Here is a 22,963-nt window from a genome sequence, read left to right on the forward strand (position 1 = left end):
GTTCCACCCCTGCCATGGCAGGGACACCTTCCACTGTCCCAGGCTGCTCCCAGCCCTGTCCAGCCTGGCCTTGGACACTCCAAGGATCCAGGGGGAGCCACAGCTTCTCTGGGAATTCCATCCCAGCCCCTCATCACCCTCACAGGGAAGAATTCCTTCCTTGTATCCCATCTGACCCTCCTCTCTGCCAGTCTGAAGCCACCCCCCTGCCCTGTAAACCATCCCTGAGCACACCCTGCAGCAGCCCAGTGTCCCCCCAGGAGCAGCAGTGACACCCTGTGCAAGGCTGCTGGGACAGGCACAGCTTGCTGTGGCACCTCTGGGCACCTGGAAGGTGTAACCCTGATTCCTGGGGGGTGACAAGGCTCTGGGAGGCCAAGCAAAAATCTGCATTTTTTGTTGCTGCTCCCTGTTTGTGACATCTGGGTTGTGTTTATTTCATGGCCTCATCAAGAGCCTTGAACCCAGCACTGTTTTGAGAGATTGCAATACCTTGACCAGGATAACAGACAGCCTGGTATTTGAATTTAACTAACTATTATAATTGTTCTGTTAATCAGGTATTAAAAAACCCCAAACCAACAAGATAAGGATCAAGCTCACAAATATTGGCTGCTGTCTCAATGACAACCTCCTTATCTGCCTGTGACAAACTTTCTGACACTTTGAGCTCCTCCTGCTCTCGTTGTGTGAGTGGTGAGGAGTGATGAGCTGAAGCAGGGATATTGGAGGAGGGAAGGGAAAGCTTTGGACTCTGTTTGATTCCTTGGCATGGGCAGCGTGTGGCAGCACTCGGATGGGGAGCAGGGATGAGCTCTGTTGTGTTCTTAATGAGCCACTTGCAAGCCACATTTAACTTTTGCTGCTTCTCCTTGAATTTCAGTGTGCTTGGGACTTTTCTTTCCTTTCCCCAGGGAATCAGCATCAGGCAAGAGCTTCCTTGTGCTGCAAATCCCACAGAATTCCACATGATTTGCTGGAGGAGCCCAGTGCTGCTACTTTTGCTGGGAGGAATCACCTTGGCACAACCCCCCCGTCCCCTCCCAACCAGACAGGTCCTGGCTTTCTTTCTGCTGATAATCCCACCAGGACCTTTGTTCCCTGATAAAACTGGATTCCACTGGAGAAACCCAAACACATTAGAGGCTCCATTACATCCTCTGCATCCTTCTTAAAGCCTGCCCTGTGTTTCCTGAGCATTAAACAGAGCAGATGCCTGCTGGGCTCCTGCGTGGCACAGCCACGGCCACTGCTGATAGCTGAGCAGCTGCCCTGATAACACCGTGACATTCCCAACCTGGCCCTGTTAAAAAGGGGGAAAAGGAGCTTGTTTTGGGTCAGATAACTCTGAGGTATGAGCGGGCTGGTTTGTTTTTGTCAAGAGTGAAGATGCTGCTCTGAGGAGTCAGCTCCTGGCTTCTTCATTCTGGTGAAAACCTCAGCAGGCAGGGATTCATGGTATGGAAACTGTGCTGCTCAGTGTGTGTGGAGGAAAGAAGAGAGAAAAAAAAAAAAAAAAACAGTTTATTTTGGGTTCCAGGTTTGAATGTTACAGGCTGGAAAGCCAAATATGTGTTTCCTTTTTGAGACCTGCCTGTCAGGGTGCTACTGCCAGGGCAGGGAGCTCCAGGCTGCCAGTGATTCCAGGAGTGAGTTTCCTGTGAGGAGGCACACTTGAGTCTCTAGTACAGGAAGAAAAGGAAGGGAGAGAGTGATTCAAACTCTGGGGATGATTTAGGAAGTTTTTGTTGGGGCTGGGTGGGATGATCTGTGAGCCATCATGAGTGAGTAAGTGACCACAGCTGCCTCCAATTCAGTTTCCCTTTTCTTTGCCTGTTCCAGGTCAGAACTTTGCCCTGTGCATTTTGAAAAAGAGTTTTGTGCAGAAAATTGGATGGGAAATGACAAAAAATATTCTCCCTTTTTTTTTTTGTAATTTTATTTTTGATCATTGTGCTGCTGTCCAAGGAAGAGGAGCAGGCTGAGCTCAGGGCTCTGGTGGGGTTTGTGCTGAATGGAGGGCGGCTCGTGGCTCAGGAGTTGGTCAGGATGAAGGAATTTGCCTCTTTCTCAAGCCACTGAAATCAAACCCAAGCTGCCTTGAGTCACTTGTTCATTTTCTGTTTCATGCTCAGGCTCCAGGTGGGAGCTGAGGGCGATGTGGGGATGCAGACAGGGACACAGCTCATGGCAGGAGCCTGAGCACCGAGTTCCTCCTGCATCCCTGAGCTTCTCCTGGGCATCTGTGGGGCTGGAAGCTGGCCAGGCACTTTCCATGAGCAAACACCTCCACCTGGAGCTGCTGCTCCCTCCACAACGGGCACATTCTGGCAGCTGCTCACCACAGAGGGTCACTTGGAATTTGTTTCCTGCAGCTGGGATGTGGGCAAGGGAGGGAAGTCAGTGCCTTCCATCCTGTGGAATCTCCTGAAAATTTTTTTTTTATTATTTTTGGGGTGATTTTTTGGTGATTTTTTTTCCTCCGGGCCTTTAGTGTCATCCTTCAAAGCAAAAAAAAAAACAAAAAAAAAAAAAACCAAAAAAAAAAAACCCCCCCCAAAAAAAAAAAAAAAAAAAGAGCCGTCTATCACCTAGGAAAGAAAGATCTATGGAACACTTCTTCCTCAATTTCCAAGCATTATTTATTTTACCTTGCTTTTGCATTACCTTTTTGGGTATTTTATTGATAATGGTTTAATGATTTCCAGCTATGACTGTAAAGAAGGGATGTGATACCAGGGAAGAGGAGGCATTCTGGATATTTACAGTTTCACCAAGAAAGAAAGTCAAAATTATTACCCTGTCATCAGAATCCCAATAGGGCTTAAAGTCATGATCTTGCGTTAATTTTTCAGCATCTTTACTGAGGTAGTGCTTAAAGCTGAGCTGGCTACTACAGCTCAGACCTTGCAGTACTGTGAAGAGGGGAAAGATTATTTTTCATGTCTCATAGATTACAACTTGTCTTCCAAAAAAAAAAAAAAAAAAAAAAAAAAAAACCCAAAAAAAAAAACCCCCCCCCAAAAAAAAAAAAAAAAAAATATATATATTCAGGTTCTCTCCCCAAATGGTTGCCATAATTACAGCAGGGATCCTTTGGAAACCAGATGTGCCATTTTCTAACCTCTGCTGGCCACAGAAATTATACAGCACATAGGAAATAAAATTATTTTTTTTTAATGAAAAAAAGTATTCTGGTGTCCAGAAAAAAAAAAAAAAAGTATTCTGATGTCCAGAGCAAATTGCCTTTGATCTGTAGTTTTAAAAAGAATTTGTCCTAATTCCCTGTCACCTGTGGTCTTTTTCATGCTCTTTTTTTCCTCAGGGAGATTCCCAGTTTAATAAAGCAGCTCTGAGGTGTCACTTTTTGTGGGGATCCCCACGTGCCAGCAGCAGGAATGTCCCAGCTCCTGCTCTGGAGCCTCACCTCTGGAGGCAGTGCAGGTGTGAGGAGCACTGTCCTCACTGCTCAGCCAGGCTCTGCCACTCCCCAAGGGGAGGTTTCATAAAAAAAGGAAGGGCTTGCAGGGGTTTTGTCACTTTTTTTTTTCCCCCAGAAATGATATTCTGATGGCCCCAAGCTGGTGGAGATTTGATTTTTGAAACTCCTCACTGCTTGGCCAGGTTTGAGCCCCAAGTGCAGCCCCAAGCCTATCAAAGAGGGTTTGATAAATATTGTAAATACGGTAAATTTTGCTTTATACCTGCCCTCACCACTCCTGCTCTGGGCTGCTGGACACTTGCAGGGGTTTCTCTCTGAACTTGGGCACATTTCAGTGTTTCCCAGGTTCCTCCCACATTCAGAAATGGGGATGGAGGTGGGAAACACCAAATGCAGAGGCAGGAGCTGGACTCCACTGATCCCTCTGGGCCCATCCCAGCTCAGGAAATTCTATAATTTTATAAAATGTGAAATAATGAATCCTGCCCAGAGCTGCAGGAGTTTTGTTTTGCTTTTTTTTTTTCCTCCCTTGATTGTTTGTTTTTAGCCTGTTCTGTGGAGGGGACAGTTACACTGCTAGGAGATAAGCCAGGCTTCAAAGTCTGAGTGGATGTGAGTGTAATTCTGAGCTTAGCAGGGTCAAAGGTGTTTGCATCTGAGCAGGACTGACAGCCTTGTGGTTAAGATTAGGCCTAAGGAGCTTGGAAGTCAATTTCTAAATGCCAGAGCCTGGGTGATTTGGGCACCTCACTTAATTTCTCATCTCTGTCTGGTCTGTAAAATTGGGATGGAAATCCTCTTTTTCCATGCTCACTGTTTGTCTCTTGCATTCACTTATTTCCCAAGGTGTTTCAGGCAGAATCATCTTCCTGTTTTATGTCTCAGCTGGGCTTTTCTCCTGGTGCTCCTGATAAGAAATGGTGGGAAACATGGTCAGGCATTGCCTGGGAAGTTCAACCACAAGGTTTTCTGCCACAGAGCTTCCCCAGGACTTGGAAATGTCAGTGAGCAATAAAGGGGACAATTGGAGTGTCTCAAATTCAGAGGCAGTGGATTATCAGTGCTGATTTTCATTTCCCCACTGATTCTTTTTTCTTTTTTCTTTTCTTTTCTCTTTTCTTTTCTTTTCTTTTCTTTTCTTTTCTTTTCTTTTCTTTTCTTTTCTTTTCTTTTCTTTTCTTTTCTTTTCTTTTCTTTTCTTTTCTTTTCTTTTCTTTTCTTTTCTTTTCTTTTCTTTTCTTCCCTTTTCTTTTCTTCCCTTTTCTTTTCTTCCCTTTTCTTTTCTTCCCTTTTCTTTTCTTCCCTTTTCTTCCCTTTTCCCTTCCCTTTTTTCCCTTTCCTTCAGTGAGTTTTTAACTGAGATTCTCTAAATCTACCTGCTGGCAGAGCAGCACATTAAGAGAATTATCATTTTCTCCTGCTAATTCCTGGCACTTCCCAAAACAAGCCCTGCTTGCTGAGGCTGTGCCTGGGTTTGAGCCAAATTTGCTTTTTGGAGCAGACTGAGCCAGAGTGTGCTGTGCTCTGGAGCACCAGTGGAAGGTGCTCCTGGCTTGTCCAGCCACAAAAGGCATTTCTCTGAGGGAATGAGCAGATAAAGGTCACCCCGTGGCACCACAAAAAGAGCCTTGTTTGTGAAGCAGCTGCTGATTATCATTGGGGAGCAAATGGATTTGAATTTTATAGCTCCTGTTATCTGAAACTAATAAAAACACAATGCAGTGACAAGCCGAAGGTCATCTCATCTCATCTCATCTCATCTCTGCAAAATGGGGAGTGCTCAGCAGAGCTCCAGATTATGCACAGGTTTTGTCTGATGCAGTCTGGAAATGCAAGTTTGGGAACGAGGGATGTAAATCAAGGGCATCTCCTCTCCTTCCACACTTCAAAGTTTGCATTTCCTGTTTTCCCCTCCTGCTTCCCAAGCTCCACGCTGCAGGAGATGATAAAACCCAGGATGTTCCCACCTGGATTTGGTGCCATTTCAGTTCACCCAGCACTGGAGTGGTCACGAGCCACCTCTGTAAAATCAGATTTAATAGAAAATCCATGGAAACAATCCAAAGGCTCACCCACCTTGCCGTTGTGCCAAGTGCAACGTAAAGAGACAGCAATAAATCACCCTGCTCTGCACCTCAAATAGATAATCAATTTAATTGAAAGCATCAATAATCATAGTTTGACATTTATTACCCTGTGGATGTTTTATCTTTTAGGCAGGGGACAGCGGGGCAATGATGGATGCCACTTCTGCCATGGAACACAATTATGTGGTGCAAGGAAAAGGGGTTTTATATTCTGCAGAAAAAAAAAGCAAAGCAGTCGAATTCATATTCAAGCAGACTGCAGGAAACCTGTGAGAAATAAGTGCAAGTAACTCTGATCCCTGGAACCTGAATTCTGCTGTTGCGGCTCGTGAGATAATGTTGCAAATGCTGCTTGGTGTGTTCTTTTTAAGTGATTTAGGACAGAAAATCTGCAGGGCCAGATCTCCCTCTACAGAATATACAGAATATCAGCTTGTTTTCTTCACATGTGCACAAATGAAAGCCAAAAGTGAGGCTGGATTGTTCCTCCTTTGGCTGTTCTTATGGTTTGTGCTCACCTGCTCAGGTCATTGTGCACCCTCAAAGGTGGAAAACTGCATGGAAATTACACAGATTGTCTGGACAGAGGAAAAAAGGAACGGGAATGCTCCTTTTCTCCTGCAGAAATGTTCCCATACCTGCAGGACAACGTCCAGGGCAGTGCCTGGATAAATCACAGCAGTGGAGGTGTGTGCTGGGTGGGGAAAGCCCCTGGCTGTGCTCACCCACCCTGGAAGGCTTCCAGGAATGTGAAAACCCCAAAGCATTGAAGTGCAAAGTTATGGAGCAAATTCTTCCTAAAAAAACCCAAAAGAATCGTCTGAATTAGTTTGAATCAGGTGCTTTTTATGTGTCAGATTAGGTTTTTTCCTGATTTAGAGATGTAGTTCTGATGTAGAGCTACTACAATGGATCTTTCATGGCTCTATTTCTTTAAAGTGTTTACTCTTATTTTTAAGGCTAGTATTTGAAACTTTTTTTAGTTTCATTTCTCTCTTAATAATGTCTGTCTTATTCCATAGCATTTCTAAGGCAGTATTTTTTATCTCAATACAGATGTATGCTGTGTGAGCTTTTTTGTTAAACTTTGAGAACTCTCTACAAATCTATTTCCTATATTTATGCATCACTCAAAGCGGGTATTTCACCTTTTCTTTTTGATTATTTTGAGGTTTAAACATCTCAGGCTTTCAGAGTGAATTAAACCTTTTGTACTTTGACCATGCAGTGGATTCTGCACGTGCTGGAAAGTTCTCTTTGCACTTCCCCAGTCCCAGGAGGTGCAGGGTGTTGAGGAAGACAAGACCCAAGTTTATGAGAATGTTCAAGTGCTGTTATGTTATTCCCACAAAGCAGCAGCTTCCTCGATGGCACATTGAGATTATTTGGCCAGTCAGGATCTCTTAACTCTGCTCACATCAGCGATTATTTACTTTGAGCTGGCAGTTACAAAAATGCTTTACTTCATTAAACCCTCTTCAGTGGCTTAAATACATTTTGTTTCCAGCAGCTGGGTACATTATGGACATTTCTTTGTCTATGATCTATTGGTGGTAGTTTGGAAGATGTAAACATTTGTGCTATTTGGCAAGATGGTTGTGGAGCCATCTTATAACCTCAATGTTCCTCTTGGCACGAGATTAAAAACTCCTTGTAATCAATGCTTGGGGCTGGATCTCCCAAGATTTCCCTCAGAACTGACTTGGAGTGTTGGGTAACAATACAGGCTGTGTGTGCTCTTCAAAACCTTTAATGAAAATTTTAAAAAAGGATTTATTTTTTTCCTTCTGGTGCTGTTCTGAAGAAGCTCCAAATGTAGAACCCAGTTTAACTCCCACAGCAAATAACTGGAGTTAATAAGGATAATAATGTCATTTTTTAAAAATAATCTCTTGGCCATTTTGGCACACTTCAGGAAAACCTTGTGCAGAGATTCCAGGACCAGAATTGATTTATCTCCAGGACACTGGGAGACACAGAGGAGCTGTTGAGGTGCCCCTGGGGACAGCTGAGGAAGATTAATCCATGTTTAGTGCCTGCCTGGTGCTGTTTGGGAAGAGGAAAGCAGCAGGTTTGAGTTTCTGAGGTTGATGTCTCCCACCTCATCTGTCAGGAGTGGAGAGGGGTTGAAGAAAGGCCCTTGGCATCTGCAGTGTAAGGGATCATAATGAGCTAAAATCTCAACATTCTCTCATCTCAGGAGCTCTCAGCACATCCTTCACATCTAATCAGGGGGTTCCAGTCACCCAAAACCCAAGGGGAAAAAAAGCAAAACCTTATTTCCATTTGGACTCCCTGAATTCCAGTCTCAAGAAAATGCCTTGAAATTGCCACCCACTCTCTGTCTGCCTGATTAAATAAAATATTGACCTTTTCCAAACACAATATTATCATTCCAAGCATAATATTATCCAGTCCCGTCTGAGATTGTTTCTACAGCTCTTAAAAGGGAGCTCACCTGGCAGCCCTATCAATTCAGATAAAACAGCTCTGTGTGCCTTCCCAATAAAAAGCTGATTGTGCTGGTGTCTGAAGCTGGGCCATGGGATAATTCCCCATTAACTTCTCTTTCTAGAGAGCATCATTTGCTCAATATCACTTTTGAATAAAGGCAGACAAAATGCTGTTCTGTCCCTCTCTTGTTCTCTTTGCCTGCTACAGGGAGCTGCTCTCCAAGTTCACTCTCCACCTCAGAATAAATCCTTCCTCCACCTCTGAGCAGCTTCAGGACAAGGGGCAGAGAGGGGCACACACAACAGCAAAGCTGCTCCTTGTGCTTAGCATGGAAAAGAAACACCCCAGCACAGGGAATTCCCCTCCTGCTCAGAGCCCAGGCTCTTCAGATCTGCAGCTTTTAGTTTATTTGCTAAATTAAATGAGAGTTAAGAGATGTAAAGTTCCCTCAAGGCCCCTGGGAGAGGCTCCTGTGGGGGCTGCACAGGTCATCCTCTTCTTTTCCTTTTGGAAAAGCTCATCCTCATGAAGGAGCCTGGAATATCCCCACCTTTCCCCCCCAAAAAAGGCACTTGAGCACCTCCAAGGCAGCCTCATGTTTCTCTTCCAGTTCCTGCCTTTAATGGCCCATTTTTCTTCCTGCCTCAGCCTGCTGCTGATGACCTTGTCATGTTAAAGTGACAGTGAGGTTATCCTGCTGATGGGCATCAAGCTGACATTTCCCATCCTTCCTGTGGGACTGCCAGGCAGGGATGCATTCCCAGCCAGCCCCTTTCCCTCCTGCCTCTCCCAGCTCGGGCAGAGAAGCCAAGGTGCCACATCAGACAGTGATTTCCCTCTCCAGACATGGGGAATCACTGGGAATGCTGCATTTCCCTCCAAGTCTCATTTCCCTCCAAGTCGGATTTCTCTCCAAGTGTGATTGATGACCCCACCCACCCCCAAGGTTTAATTCACTCTGAAACTCTGAGCTGTTTAAACCTCAAAACAAGCAAAAAGAAAAGGTTGTTTCTATAGGACATGAAATAACATGTCGTGGACACGCTGCTTTCTCGGGGTGAAAAAGGTGTTTTTAAATTCTGACTCCAACATTTATAGATTTTCAAAAGTGACAGTGGATTGGAGGGTGACAGTGCCACCTCTGCAATGACACTGGACAAACCAACAGCCCATCAAATTTCTTCGATAAAAGAATGCAAAACAACAAGTTATTTACATAAAGTGTGTGAGAAAGTTCATTACAACAATGTAAACATCAGAAGGCTTAGAAAAATTTAAAAAATCAGGGTGACAAAGGTGAAACACCTGCTTTGAGTGATGCATAAATGCAGGAAATACATTGGTAGAAAATTGTCAAAGTTTAACAAAATGCTCACTGTCCCAGCTGCTCACCAGGGTGACACCAGGGCTGGTACTGGGGTGGAACTGGGGAGCAGCTCCAGAGCTGCTGCTCGCTGGGGGTTGGCAGATTCTCTGTGGAAATGCATTGGTAGAGAATTCTTAAATTTTAACAGAATGCTCACTGTCCCAGCTGCTCACCAGGGTGACACCAGGGCTGGTACTGGGGTGGAACTGGGGAGCAGCTCCAGAGCTGCTGCTCGCTGGGGGTTGGCAGATTCTCTGTGGAAATGTGTGGATGCCAGCCTGGTCAGGGAGAGAGAAACAGCAATCGTTTCTCACAGTGGCCTGTGAGGATTTTGGGGAGTTGTAGGAATGTGATAACTTATTAGTATAAATAATCTACAGGTAAAGTTTTTCCACTATCTTTCCTGTTCTTCTCAAAGACAGTGTGTGAGAAAGATGTTTTTATTTAAAGATGTTTTTTTATTAACTAGCCAATCAAGTAGAATGTATCGTATCAGTCCATATAAACCAGAGAATCCTTTGTAATAAATCTTCTTTTTCTCCTCTTAAGACAATTAAGAGACAAGAGAGACAATTAAGTCTCTCTTCTGTTCTTGTGTCATTCTTGACTCAAGACTGACAGAAATGTAGTGAATTGCAGGTTGGTTTTTATGGCTGTGTTTGTGATTTGGCATGTGGGGCACTGGAGCACTCTGAGGGAGCTCAGGGAAGTTGTGCAATGCTGGGCCAGAGGCAGGGCTTGGCTTCTGAACCAAGACACTCCTTATTGACCCTTTGGATGTGGTAAAACAATTCAGAATTCTTATCAGTCTTCGTAGGCTCTAGGAAAAGAATGAAATGAGGTCATTTTTCTCTGTTCTTTCTCAAATTTTTAGCTTCCTGATGACTGCATTGAAGTAGGGATGGAGGCTGTTGTTCAGCACAGGGTGGTGGGAGAGGCCAGAGGCAGCTGCTCTGTGTCTGGAGACCTGAAGGAGAAAATATTTTATCTTGGAACATCTCATCCTGGTCCTTCTCCTTGGCACCTGCTTTCCAGGAGGGATGGAAGTGCTGAGGATTTCCTGATATTGGTGCCAATCAATGCAGTGGCAAGACCTCATCTGTGATGAAGGGAATTTTGTAAGAAAAAATAAATAGTGTTGATGATCCACAAAGGGCTGAGGGCACTGGACCTCTGCTCTCTCTGAAGGGAGAAGGGAGCTTCTGGAAAGGACATTCCAACAGAATTGGGAGTCACCCCAGAGACACCAAGAAGGAGAATTTGGGTGAACTTGGAGTCTTTTCCAACCAAAGGGATTCTGTGATGAGCAGAGCCTCACCCAAACAGAGGCTGGGGGTCAAACCATGAACAACTCCAAGGGCTGGAGTGTGTCTTTGCTGAATCCACCCCAGCATTCCTTCCCTTGGAGATGTTCCCTGCTCACACCAGGTGTGGCTGGACACCCAGTGAGTGCACGGAGCTGCCTGTGCATGGATTTACCTGTCCTGGGTGTTGAAGCTGCAGTTTGAGAGGAGCTCTGAGCTCCTCAGCCCGGCCCAGAGGTGCCCATCTGTCAGCCCTGCCATGGTGGGATGATGCACAGCCCCCCTTTATTTACTTATGATTATTAGTGATCAGCTGAGCAAAGGGGGATCAATAGATGAACTGCAGGGGAAGTTCGTTTCTATTATTCTGTCAATACCAAGGTCATTTTTATAACTAAAAAGGGTCGAGCACAAAAGATGGATGGCTCATGGATGAATTTAACCATCCAATCCATTTACATCCCCACAAACAGCCTGGCTTTATCTGTTAACCAAAACATTGCACTTCACTCCTCAAGATGATTTTTTGCTGGGTAATAAATAGCTCTGGCTGCATTAAGTGATTGTGCAATGTGGGCCCGTGGCAGACAGAATTTAGAGCTGATGACCTTAAACTTCCACCCTACTGCTGGTTTTTTCTGTTCTTACAGTGAAGATGTGGCTGCTCTGCAATGCAAAAGCACCTTGTGTCCAAAAATCTCGTGTTTTATTTAATTTATTTAGCACAACAGTCTGTCACAGGCAAGTTTCAGATTGGAGATGAACAAACTGAGTAAACCAGATGCAATTTAATCCTTGCACTGCACATACTGCTCAGTGTGAGTAGTGTCTCTTTAATCTTTCCAGGATTCAGTTTTATAATGAAATTTCTCTTTGGAAGAAAGGGACTTGGAGGTAATACCTGCAAAGGGGTTTTAAAAATAAAATCATAATTAATTTTTTTTTCCCTTATATGTACTGCTACACATTTCTTTTTTGGGAGAAAGTGAGCCAAATACTAAACTTGGAGGTTTGTGTTGTTCATTGGGAATTGCTCTGATTTCAAGGCAAAGGGGGTGCACTGGGGGAGTGTTTACAATGTCAGTGTTTCATCTCTGCTTCTGGATCCTTTAAAACCTCATTCATAGAATCCCAGGATGGTTTGGGTTGGGAGAAACCTTAAATCTCCTCTTTTTCCACCCCTATTGGCAGGGACATCTCCCACTAGCTCAGATTGCTCAGAGCTTCATCCTTCAACACTTCCAGGGATGGGATAATTCTGACTATTGGTAAAACCTATTTTTCCCTAATGGTGGTCACAAAGAGCTGGTTGTAAAGGTGATGTTGGATTGCTGGGATGGAGAAAAAGAACAGCCAGAGGTTCCATGTGGAGCCTTAGGAAAGGGAAAGGCATCTCCACTGGATCCATGGGTCAGGACTGAATGAACCCCACTTGATTTCAGCAAATCTGCCAAACTCTCAAGTGAGTTTCTCATGCTCATTAACACTGGACTTTAAGAAGCCGATAAGAATGCAATATAAAATCAAAGAGCCCCTAAAGACTGCACGATTGTGTTTAATACTCTCCTATCACCAGACCCTGAGTGCTTGGCAGGAGAAAGGGTGACATTTCCTAATCAGTCCCCTCTCGTATTTGACTTGGCTGCAAGTCTCCAGTCCTCAGCTCATTGAAGTCACTGCAAATTCTCTCCATTAGATCCTGTTTGACTTCCTGGTAGCTGCAGTTAACTCCATCCCAATGGCACAGAGCAGTTATGTCTTGAAAAATCAGTGATAAAAGCTGTGATATGTATGGGGATCACAGGTTTGTGTTCTTCCTCCAAGTCTTTGTTCTTGAACATCCATTTTTCTTTATGTTTTCCTCTCCTGACATTTCCCTGAGGTTTGGTCTGTGGGTACAAACATATAATTTCATACTAAATGATGATTTAGGACGTTCCTTTCTTTTGAACCCCACTTGGAACAACCTGTCCTGAGTCACCTCTGCAAACTGCATTTTGTCCTCCAGGGATTCAGAGAACAGGGAGGGCTCTAGAGGGGGCATGAGCAATGCAGAGGTGTTCCCTGCAGCAGATTTCCAGAAATTCTGGGCTGTGGATCCCTCCTAATTCCACGCATTTTTCCTGCAGCACCGTTCCACCTTTTTGCCCAGGCTTCCAGCTGAAAAATAAATGGTTATAAAATGGTCTGTGGAGTGGCAGGGCTTTGCAGGCTGTTCCTGGGCCACAAACCACAGCTTGGCTGCTCCCCAGTGTTCCCAATTGTGCTGGGGTTGCCCTTAGCACTGAATGGTTGGTTTATTCTTTCCACTCTTTTCAGCCCCTGGTTTGTTCCTTGCCAGGCAGAGCTGTGCTCTTCATCCTCCTTCCCTCAGCAGCAAGGAGAGGAAATTCTTCCCCTCAGAGAAGAGCTTTCCTCCCTTCCCTCTCAATTCCAGGCACATTCACTTCAAATTCCCAAGGCAGGATATTGAAAATTTCCTCGAGTTAATAGGGCTCACAGATTTGCTTACTATAGAAAAAATGGAAAATTTTGGTAAATTGTTGGCCAGAAAATGCTGTAAAACCCCTATATTTTAACAACAGGGCTGAAAGACGAAATGTTTAAGTGCTGAAATGGTTTTATGTGGGTTTCTTCCATGTCTGGTTTGCCTACAGATGCACATCAGTGCTGTGGCTCTGTGGGTTGTTGGCTGCTGGGTTTGAATATATAAATATAAATTTAAATATACTTATGAAGATCTTGGAGAAGGGAAACTTTGGGGTGACCTAATTGGGGTCTTCCCAATTAAGGAAGGGATCCCACAGGAGAGATGGGGAAAGGGTGGAGGGACAAGGACAGTGGGGAATGGCTTCAAACTGCAAGAGGGGAAGTTTAGGTGGGAAATTGGGAAGGAATTCCTCCCTGTGAGGGTGTTGGGGCCCTGGCAAAGAGTGCCCAGAGAAGCTGTGGCTGGAGGATGGAGCACCCAGGGATAGTGGAATTTGTCCCTGCCCATGGCAAGGAGTGGAAAAAAGTGTTCTTTGAGCCCCTTGCAACCCAAACCAGCCTGGATCATATGATAATTGATATAAAATGATAAAGAATCTCTTCCCTATGGAATACCTGCTGTGGGTTCTGGTGCTCTGTGCCTGGGCTGGGTCCCACAAGGTGCTTTGTGCTCCTGGCCCATGGCCAGAAAAGCACTTAGGTGTGGAGACATTCCTGGTTCTGTTCATTCCACTGATACTTCTTGCTTAAATACGTGACTGGGCCGGGGCCAGCCCACTCAGGAGTTGGCAGGATAAAACTTTTAAGGGAATAATTAATGGAAATTATGAAGAGCAAGATTTGTAGCTTAATAACAGCGTTGTCTCCTGAGCTGGGTGGAAGAGAGGAGCAGGGAGGAGGAGAGGTGTGGGACAGGAGAGGTTCTCCCAGTGCTGTCCAGAGGGTTTAACCTGCTCAGAAACCACGTCCTGGAGGAGCTGGGTCCTGCTTGGGGCTGGAGTGAACTCTGCCAGGTTACAGGGGTGGATGTTGCTCAGTAGCTCAGCTGTGAGTGCCAGAGCTCCAGGCACAGGCTGGGATTGCTGGGGTGACCCTCGTGGGTCCTTTCAGCTCAGGACATTCTGTGATTTTTATGACCTGAGACATTTTTTAATTATTTAATTTTTTAAAGCCACAAGAAGCTGGCTGGAAGGAGCTGCTTGCTCTGCAGGCTGTGTAGACAACAGCCATCACACCCCAGACAAACAGAATAATTCTGCCAAGAACCTAGCTGTGAACAGCACAAACTGGGCACAGCAGGGCCAGAGCCTCTGCTTTCACCTGAAGCATTCATGTGAACCTGTGTGGAGGTAAGGACCACAGATCCTTGGCTGATTTAAGGCAAAAGAAGAGTTTTCTGGTTCTTTTTGTGAACCAGCTGCGTGCTGAGGCAGATCTGAGATGGTGCAGGTGGCGCAGCCCAGGTTGCACAGCTGGAAGGGATGTCCCCAGTGCCCTGGCCAGGCAGGAGGGCTGGGGAAGGGCCAATGCCAAGGGCAGGTGGGTGAAACCCTGCAGTGCTCACTCAGCTGTGAGCATCACTGGTGCCACCAGTGGTGTACTCAACTCTTCCTGAAAAATCAGATCATAATAAGGACCAAGTTATTGAAAGTAGTGCTGTTATCTGCCTCCTGACTTCTGTGCAATTACTGAGCATTTTCTTCTAATTCCAGCTCAGCAGATGAGGAAATATTCCTTTAAAAATCCAGATTTCAGGGGCAAGTTCCAGTCTGTCATCCTCAGAGTTTGCTGAATGCACCATGCCCTGCTGAATGCATCAAGCCATGCCTATTGAAGTTTGGGTTGGGTTTTTTTCCCCTTTAAATGACAGTTTATCTGAGCTGGGGGAATGAATGGATAACGTTACTATTTACATAAGCTCATTGTGATCTGTCTCAGTAATGTAATCAAATTAGGGTTAACTGCAGCTGGAGAATGCCAGCTTGTAAACTGTTTTTCAAAAAGAATCACATGGTGTTCCCTGACATGTTTAGTATACACTCAGGGGGCTCTGTAAAAATTCTAGCACATCCCTAACGGGTGTATCTGAGGCAGGATCCTGGTGCCACCAATTCCCTGAGCCCAGGGAAGGAAAGGCAGAGAAATTCCCCTCCAGCCCAGGCCCAAGGCACAGGCTCTCCTGACGTGGCTGCTGCTGACATGTTGTCTTTCCCCTGGCTAAAATCAACAGATCAGTTGATAGAAAAAGCATGTGGTGTAAATTTTGAGCACATTCAGGAACATCTGTGCTAAGTGCAGGAGTGCAGCCCACTGCACACGTCCAGCTCTATATTTAGTCTCGTGGCATTCACATGAGATGAAGCCCAGCCTGGGCTAAAATTACCCAATGAGCAGATTTTCGAAGTATCTTGTTATTCTTCTTAATAAACATCACATCTGGGGCTTGCTTTGCCTGGTTCTGCCTCTCCCCTCTAAGCAGGAGGTGCTGTGGACATGCTGGTGTTGCATCACCCCCTTCCCATGTGCCATGGATGGTGGAATCCCGGGATGGGCTCTGCCCCAGGGATTGGTGTGGCTGTTGGGTTGCTGTCTGGGCACACAGGTGTTGTCAGACAGTGTTTATTCCACACTGGGAATGCAGCAGGACAATTCTGAGATTCCCTCCAGCTCCCAGGAAGGTTTCTGAAGGCTCATTCGGAGCCCTGGCAGTGGCTGGGGAAAGGAAACTTTGGAATTCTGGTCTCTTTTCCTCCACAGACACCCTACAAGAATGGTGCCAACACCATTCCAAGCTGCCAACCTGCTCAGGTGGAGTGGGAAAATGGGACATTCAGGACATTGGGATGTGTCCAAGCCAACGTAGATGGTCTGTGGTAGAGCTCGGCCCACAACAACACCTTGGACATTTTTTTTTAATCAGGTGTAAAGAAAGGATGAAATATTTAATGTAAACCTGCTCTCACACTACTGCTAAAATGCATTTTCACCCATAGAATCACAGAATTGTTAAAGTTGGAAAAGATCTTTACGATCATCACTGCAGTGCAGCACCACCAGCATGTTCACCACTAATTGTCCATGTTCTGATAGTTTGAGTGTGGAGATGGTTCCATCAAAAATTAAAATTCTTTGTGATACTGAGGGGTTCTTCCCCCAAAAGTTCTGTAATTGATGGGAACTCAAAAAGGATTTCACCAAATATCAAAACCCAGCCATTTCCCAATATTCCAAACAAGCAAGATCCTACAGAGGATTTTCTGCAAAATCACCATTTTTGAATGTGGATGAAATATTTTCAACGAAATTTTGTTCTCTAAGAACTTTGAAATTCAGGATCTGCTATGAATTGAAAAAAAAAAAATGTTTCACAGGAGGAACTTGCCCCTTGAGCTCAGCTCTGTCCAAACCAACAAAAGGAAGCTTGTGTTGGCATCTCCATTCCGACTCAGGAATTCCTGACTCTTAAGCCTGTTTATACAGGGCTCCACCACAGCCCAATTTGCACTTCATTGGAGTTTTCTTTCCCCTCCACGTTTATGGTGCTGCTGGACGAGTGGATTACACACTCTGGCTGCACACACTTCTCTGATTGTACCCAAAAGCTTTTTGCAATAATAATTACAGGGAAGTATCTTCATTTGGAGGCAGCTTCATTCCCGTGGATGTTTTGGAGTAGTTTTGCATTTCTGTTTCAGATCTGAAAGTTTGATGGCCTAATTCTCCAAAGTTTTTGGGGATTGCTAGTTGCTGGTGAGCAATCAGCATACCCTGGAAGCTTGGTGACATCTAGGACAGGCAGGATGGATTTTTAACTCCAGTCATTCACGGGGTGTTCCAGGGTAGGAACACAGAATTTTATGGCTCTGGATTTGCCTCTTGATCCTATTTGCTCTCAGCTACTTTGGAAACCGCAGTTTCAACGTCCATTAGAGCTGGTGTAAAGCATGGAATGGTTTGGGGTTCTTCCCATGGAAAAACAGCCCCTTGTTAGTGCAGCTGAGCTGGAGATTTGGCAACGGGTTGGAAATTTGTAAATCAGTCGATCTCACCTGGGCATGGCCAAAGGGAGCCCGGAGCTTTGTGCCAACTCTCAGCTGCTAAAATGCAATGGAGCCTCTCCTCTCCTCTCCTCTCCTCTCCTCTCCTCTCCTCTCCTCTCCTCTCCTCTCCACTCCTCTCCTCTCATCCCTAAACATCCCTGAACTTCTCTTCCCTGTACTTCCATGAACTTTTTTTCCCTGAACTTCCCTGACTTCTCTTCCTTGAACTTCATTGAGTTTCCCTGAACTTCCCTGAACTTCCCTTCCCTGAACTTCCCCAAACTCCCCTTCCTCATTTTAACCTGCATTTCCTTCCACATTCATCTCTCCTCTTGGACGTTTTTCCTGCTCTTTGGCAGCCGAATCACCTTCCCCATCTCTGGGAGCCCTGAGCACCCCGATTACCCCTGTCCTTGGGTGCCTGTCTGACCTCAGCCACCCCAGATCCCCACAGAGCCCCGGGAGCTGCTGGAATTCCCAGCGGGGCCACTGGATCGGGTCTGTTCCCAGTGTGTTTATCCTGGAGGGGGATCCAGGCTTGAGGTACTTGACCTCCCCGAATGCCTGCTGACCTGGAGCTAATCTGAGGTGGAGCACAGCAGCGATTTAATGACTTGTTCCACCACACCTCGGCTGGAGGGGGAATTAAAGAGCCCTGGGGGGGGCCGGAGCATCCCGCGATCTGCTCCAGAGGGACTCAATCCTGGAAATCCTGTGGGTACCTGTTCCCTTGGCGCCCACACCCATCCTTGTCTGCCCAACCTAAGGGAATAATTCACAGAACTGACAGAAAACCTTAAATATATATATATATATATAATATTTTTTCTAAAATACACATAATTCAACTATGCAAATATTATCACTGCACTGTTATATTCAGTATACTCAGCAGGATGAGCTCCTTAAGTCAATAGACAAAAATTGTGGTCCCATTCCACTAATCAGTGTGCCACAGACAGTTTACTTTCCCAAGGATGTATACAACAAAACAAAAATATGTAAAATAAATAAATAAAAATGTTTCTCTTCTTGTTTTTGGTTTTGTTTTTTTGTTGTTGTTGTTGTTGTTGTTTTTGCTTGTTTTTTGCTTGCTGTTTTATATATATATATATAAAAATCTAAATTACACTTGTGCTGAAAACCCTCCATTAAACTTCCCCAAACACCTGGGTGTAGTTGTGAGTTTTGGCCATTATTATCAATAATATAATATTTATTAATTCTCCTCATCATCATCATAACAACAGCAATATGAATCTCTGTTATTTTACAGCATTTCAGTTGCAACACAACTGAATTTTGTTTCTATTCTGTTTTTTCCTTAGCAAATACTGACTGATCCCGAGGTGACCTCCCAAGAGGGCAATATTAAAAAGGTAGGACATGGCTCAATCTTTTGGGAGTTGTTTTATTCGCTGGCTTGGAAATGCACCTGGCCACTTTTCCCTCCCTTTTGGACCAAGGAGTTGATGGCAACAACGTCGTAAAAGTTTTCCAGTGTTTGCTGTTGTTTTTTTGGATTAAGTGTTGTGGTTCTGTTGGCATATTTTTCTGTCTTTTTGTGATTCCAGTCATTATGAAAGAGAAAATAATAGTTTGAGGTGTTCCTTGATTCAGCTACAACACAAACAGCTGCCGGGCCAAAGTGAGAAACCTCATTTACCTCTTTTCCAGTAAAAGAAAATGTTGGTCCTTTGTTAAAAGTGCTAAATTTTTGGAGGTCACTTCAGCATCAAATGTGGCTTATGTGAAGTCCAAGGGAGAAGGAATAGGTCTGTGAAAGAATAAAATTCAGCCCGTGTGATGCATTAGTGGTGCTTTTCATCACATTGTGGGGCTCCAACTGGAGCAGTGACCAAAGAAAATGTGTTCCACACTCAGCCCAGCTGCACAAATGTCTCCACTGGAGCTGGGAGGCAGCCTCAGCATGACATGTTTGGGTAGCCAGGCTGCTGTTTGGGTTGGGGTTGCCCTCAGAGGCACTGAAATGAGGTTTTGTTCCATGTGGATCTGTTGGTTAACAGCTTTGCTGATTAAGGCTTTACAAGTCGGGTTTGATTAGAGCTTCTCAATGGCTGCAGCTTGTGTGTCCTCTCTGAAATGAGGAGCTGGTTGTGACTCCTTTTATGTGCAGTTGTCTTGTAAAGGATGTTCACAGGCCTGTTTGTGAGGGTTTTGGGAGTGGGAAATCTCTGAGGCTAGCCCTTGCCACATTGCTGCTCATCCTTCAGGCCATGCTGCTCCTCCACTCTTGAAACTGAAAGGAATCCCTTGCTTTCCTCTGCCAGAGTGAAACACAATCCTTGCCAGGCTCCAGAGCCAGGCTGGGAAAGGGGATTTAGACACATGTCCAGTATGGCCTGTTCTATTCTCACCACATTAAAAAATAAAAAATCAGGTTTTATTTCCAAGAGGAAACATCCTTTGAGCATGCCGTGACCTCGCCAGGGACCTGTGGCAACAGGGCTGAACTTTTTACCTTGGGCACCTCCATAACTCATGGGGTGTCTGTCCCTGCCTCTGTGGGATCCTTTTGTCTGGACAGACGTGGTGACAAGGTGGCAAGTTCTCATTATCCCCACAAGGATGGAGGGAATTCTCCATGGCTCGGCTAATTCTTACTCAGTCTTTAATTACAATATCACAAATGAATTCTCCATCCCCACCTCCAGGACCTGCAGTACCCCAAAGAGAGCAGGAGTTGTGTGAAACAGGGAAACACAAAACTGGCAGTTTTATATGTTCAGTCCATGGATTTGTATTTAAACTTTGTGCTTTTATTTCAAGGGGGATTGTTACAAAAACTGCAGGTCTTTGAAAAATGCCATGTCCTTAAATATTTCCCTGTGCAGCAGGTATAAAACTGGACAATTGTGATATTTGACAAGGGGGGAAGGCCTGGCCTTCTACTTGTGTCTTTTAAATGCATTGTAGAGAAGCACTAGTGGGAGTTTATGAGGTGATAAATTTATTGAAGGATGGGCAGTAGGGTTTTACAGCTGGGGTAAAGGAGGTCAGAGCAGTAAGGTAAAGAGTTCAAGTCTAAACTTTATGGCTTGTGAAAAGACTACTGTGAGACAGCTTTTCAGTCAGGAGAAAATGAAAACTAAAGAATGAGAAATCACTCCGGACAATTTTTGTAGGATCTCTCAATTGTTTGGAAGTAGCACTCTGGCATTTGGCTCCAGTGGCACAAAACCCTCTCGGGAGCAGATTTCCTTTTCCAGCCTCTCTAAATCATTCAGTTGTCATATCCCTGAAGACACAATGGTTGAGATTTGACTTCAATTTATTCCTATTCCTTCAGAGATGAGTTGGTGGCGAGAAGGTGACTGAAGACAAATGTAACTGGAGTGGGTGGCCTGATTTAAACTGGGAGGGGAGGAAATCGAAGCTGCAGAGACCATAATTTCAGTGGCTCTTTTGACTGCTGCATCACAGGTTCAGAATTGGGCACTAATAAGGACTAGAAAGAGAAAAAAACCCTCCAAAATGCAGAGAAAAACCTGTAAAACCAGGAAAAAGTAGGGAAGGGAAGGTGATGGCAGTGAGAGGTGTAGGGAGATGCATGAAGCAACCTCTGCTTAAAACTGGCCCCAGAACTATCTCTGCTCTTAAGCTCCCAGGAAAAAACTACTCTTTTACATAACTTTAATGAAATGAAAGGCAGGAGAAAGTCTGCAGCACAGCAGAGCCTGTTTTGTAGTAGAATAAAACAGGGGGTTTTTTGGCTTGGAGCACATAGAATAAGTATTTCTCACCGTACCCAGTATTTTTCAGTTCATGTTACTGTTATTTCTGCTGGGACCACTAACACCACAAAGCTGATTTCTTTGTTAGTGATTGTCTGACAGGACTAATTCAATGTCATTGAAGGACCCATATCCAGGATCATTTTTTATATCTGTGCTGCTCCATGGATTGAAATGTTGTGTACACCTAACGAGCTTTCCTTGTATCACCTTTGCTAGCTGATATTTAGTTTAACTTTGACAAATACACACGAGCTCCTCATCTTGTTTTTTTAATTTTAAATAATCAGTGCTGGAAGCAATATTAAACCAGGAAAATCACTTATTTTAGTTATTTTAGCGACCTGAATGAGGACACTCAGAGATGAAAATATGAGTAATACCTGGGGTGTTTTTTGTCCCCTGCTCCCAAATGTCTTTTTCCCAGCCCATTTCCCTGCACTCTGTTTATTTTGCTTAGAAAGCAGTTCAGTGTCCCCTCTCTCTGAATTTTCCAAGCATTTAATAAACTGAGCAAACACCTTGTTGTCATTGTCACCGTCCCCGTTGTCATTTTGCTTCAACTTTGAGCTGAAAGATTTCCACTTCCTCCAGCAGGAAGCAAAGCCTGTGCCCATTACACACCACCTTTTTTTTTCCCCCAAGTCGACGCATTTCCCCCCCCTCCAAGGGTCACTTTGGATGAGGGTTCCAGAATGCTGGGGAAGGATTCTCTGTGTGTGCAGAGCTCCCAGCCAGCCTCCCCAGGCTGGGCTGTTTTTCTGACCGTGGTGACAAGGGACCTCAGGGACTTCTCTCTTCAGTAGACTCTCTATTTAGTTTCTGTTTACTTAGAGGGAATAGCCTGAGGGGCTACTGGAGAGAAAACATCTGTGGGAGATAATCTATAGAGTTATCTATCTATCACTCTTGTCGACCCTGTCTCCCCTGAGAGCAAGCTGAGAGACTTGTAATAAAAAGGCATCGCTGAAGAGGCTTTAGGGACAAATAAAGAGACATGTTAAGGGCCAGCTGAAAAAGGATAGAAGACATTATTAAAGCTCAATAGCCGTCTTATCAAAATCCAATAGGATAGGCATTTGGCAAAAGGCTTTAAATTTATTCTTTGACTTTCTGGAGAGCTTGAATTTATCCATTAACAAGAATGTGCTGCACGGGGAGCGGGAGATGCTATCGGCTTCAAAAGGGTTGGATTCAATCTGGTATTGTGCAAAACACAACAAAAACTGAAGACAAAACCAATTTTCCCCCCCTCCTCTAGCTGGCCTCATTCCTACATTGCCAAATATTAGAAGCTGTAAATATAATGCTGATGAGGCTGTGGAGTAAAAGCAATTTAAGCAGCACGGTTATTCTGCGCTCACAAATCACACAGATTTATTTTTAAAAATAGAGTGAATTTTAGAAAACTGGGTGTAATATTTCAGGGTGTGACCAGAAATTTTGGCCTTTATAAAAAGCATCAAGTAGCAAACAAGAAACGCAGGTACAAGGAAAGCTTTGAGCTCTAAAGCAAAAGCAAAACCCAATGAGCGTTTTGCCGCTGCAGATGCGAAGAGCGGGATGGGGCCATAAATCTCCCCGGGTTTATTATTATATCCAAAATGCTACAGGTCACAGGAACCATCTGATACTTCAGCAGCACATTGTTCACACGGGGATGATTGATTGATAATTATGATAATTTGCCAAATGATTATTTGGGTATTATGGCCGCGGCCCGTCCCGCCGGGTCGCTGTGAAGACATTTTCTATATCACGGGGCCGCCAGGAATGGCCTCTGGCAAGGAGGGATGTGGAGAGGTCTGGCCGGGCTCTCCCGGTGGGATCTGGGGGGCTGATGAATGATGACCCAGAGGAGTAAGAAATCAGACTTCAATAAGCACTCAGGAAGGCAGTTAGGGAAGAGCAAGGGAGCTGCTCACTGTCTTTTGTGCAGCAATTACTGGGCAGGACAAACGCCCCAGGGCTGAGCCTTGTGCGAGCAAATTGCAGATTTGAACTCGGATTTGAAATGTTTCAAAT

The 22,963-nt window shown here is 44.8% G+C and overlaps 1 protein-coding gene across 4 annotated transcripts in view; it reads left to right on the top strand.

Moving 5' to 3' along the window:
* The window catches only part of PRDM16 (PR/SET domain 16), a 295,903-nt gene that overhangs the window by 134,882 nt on the left and 138,058 nt on the right, over positions 1-22,963 (top strand). For all 4 annotated transcript variants that reach the window (XM_039727795.1, XM_039727797.1, XM_039727796.1 and 1 more), the window contains one exon: positions 18,512-18,562. In XM_039727795.1, the coding sequence (XP_039583729.1) occupies positions 18,512-18,562 (51 nt within the window). The remainder of the gene's footprint in view (positions 1-18,511; positions 18,563-22,963) is intronic.

This window comes from Passer montanus, unplaced genomic scaffold (assembly GCF_014805655.1).
Source record: "Passer montanus isolate IOZ18808 unplaced genomic scaffold, ASM1480565v1 scaffold62, whole genome shotgun sequence".
NCBI lineage: Eukaryota > Metazoa > Chordata > Aves > Passeriformes > Passeridae > Passer > Passer montanus.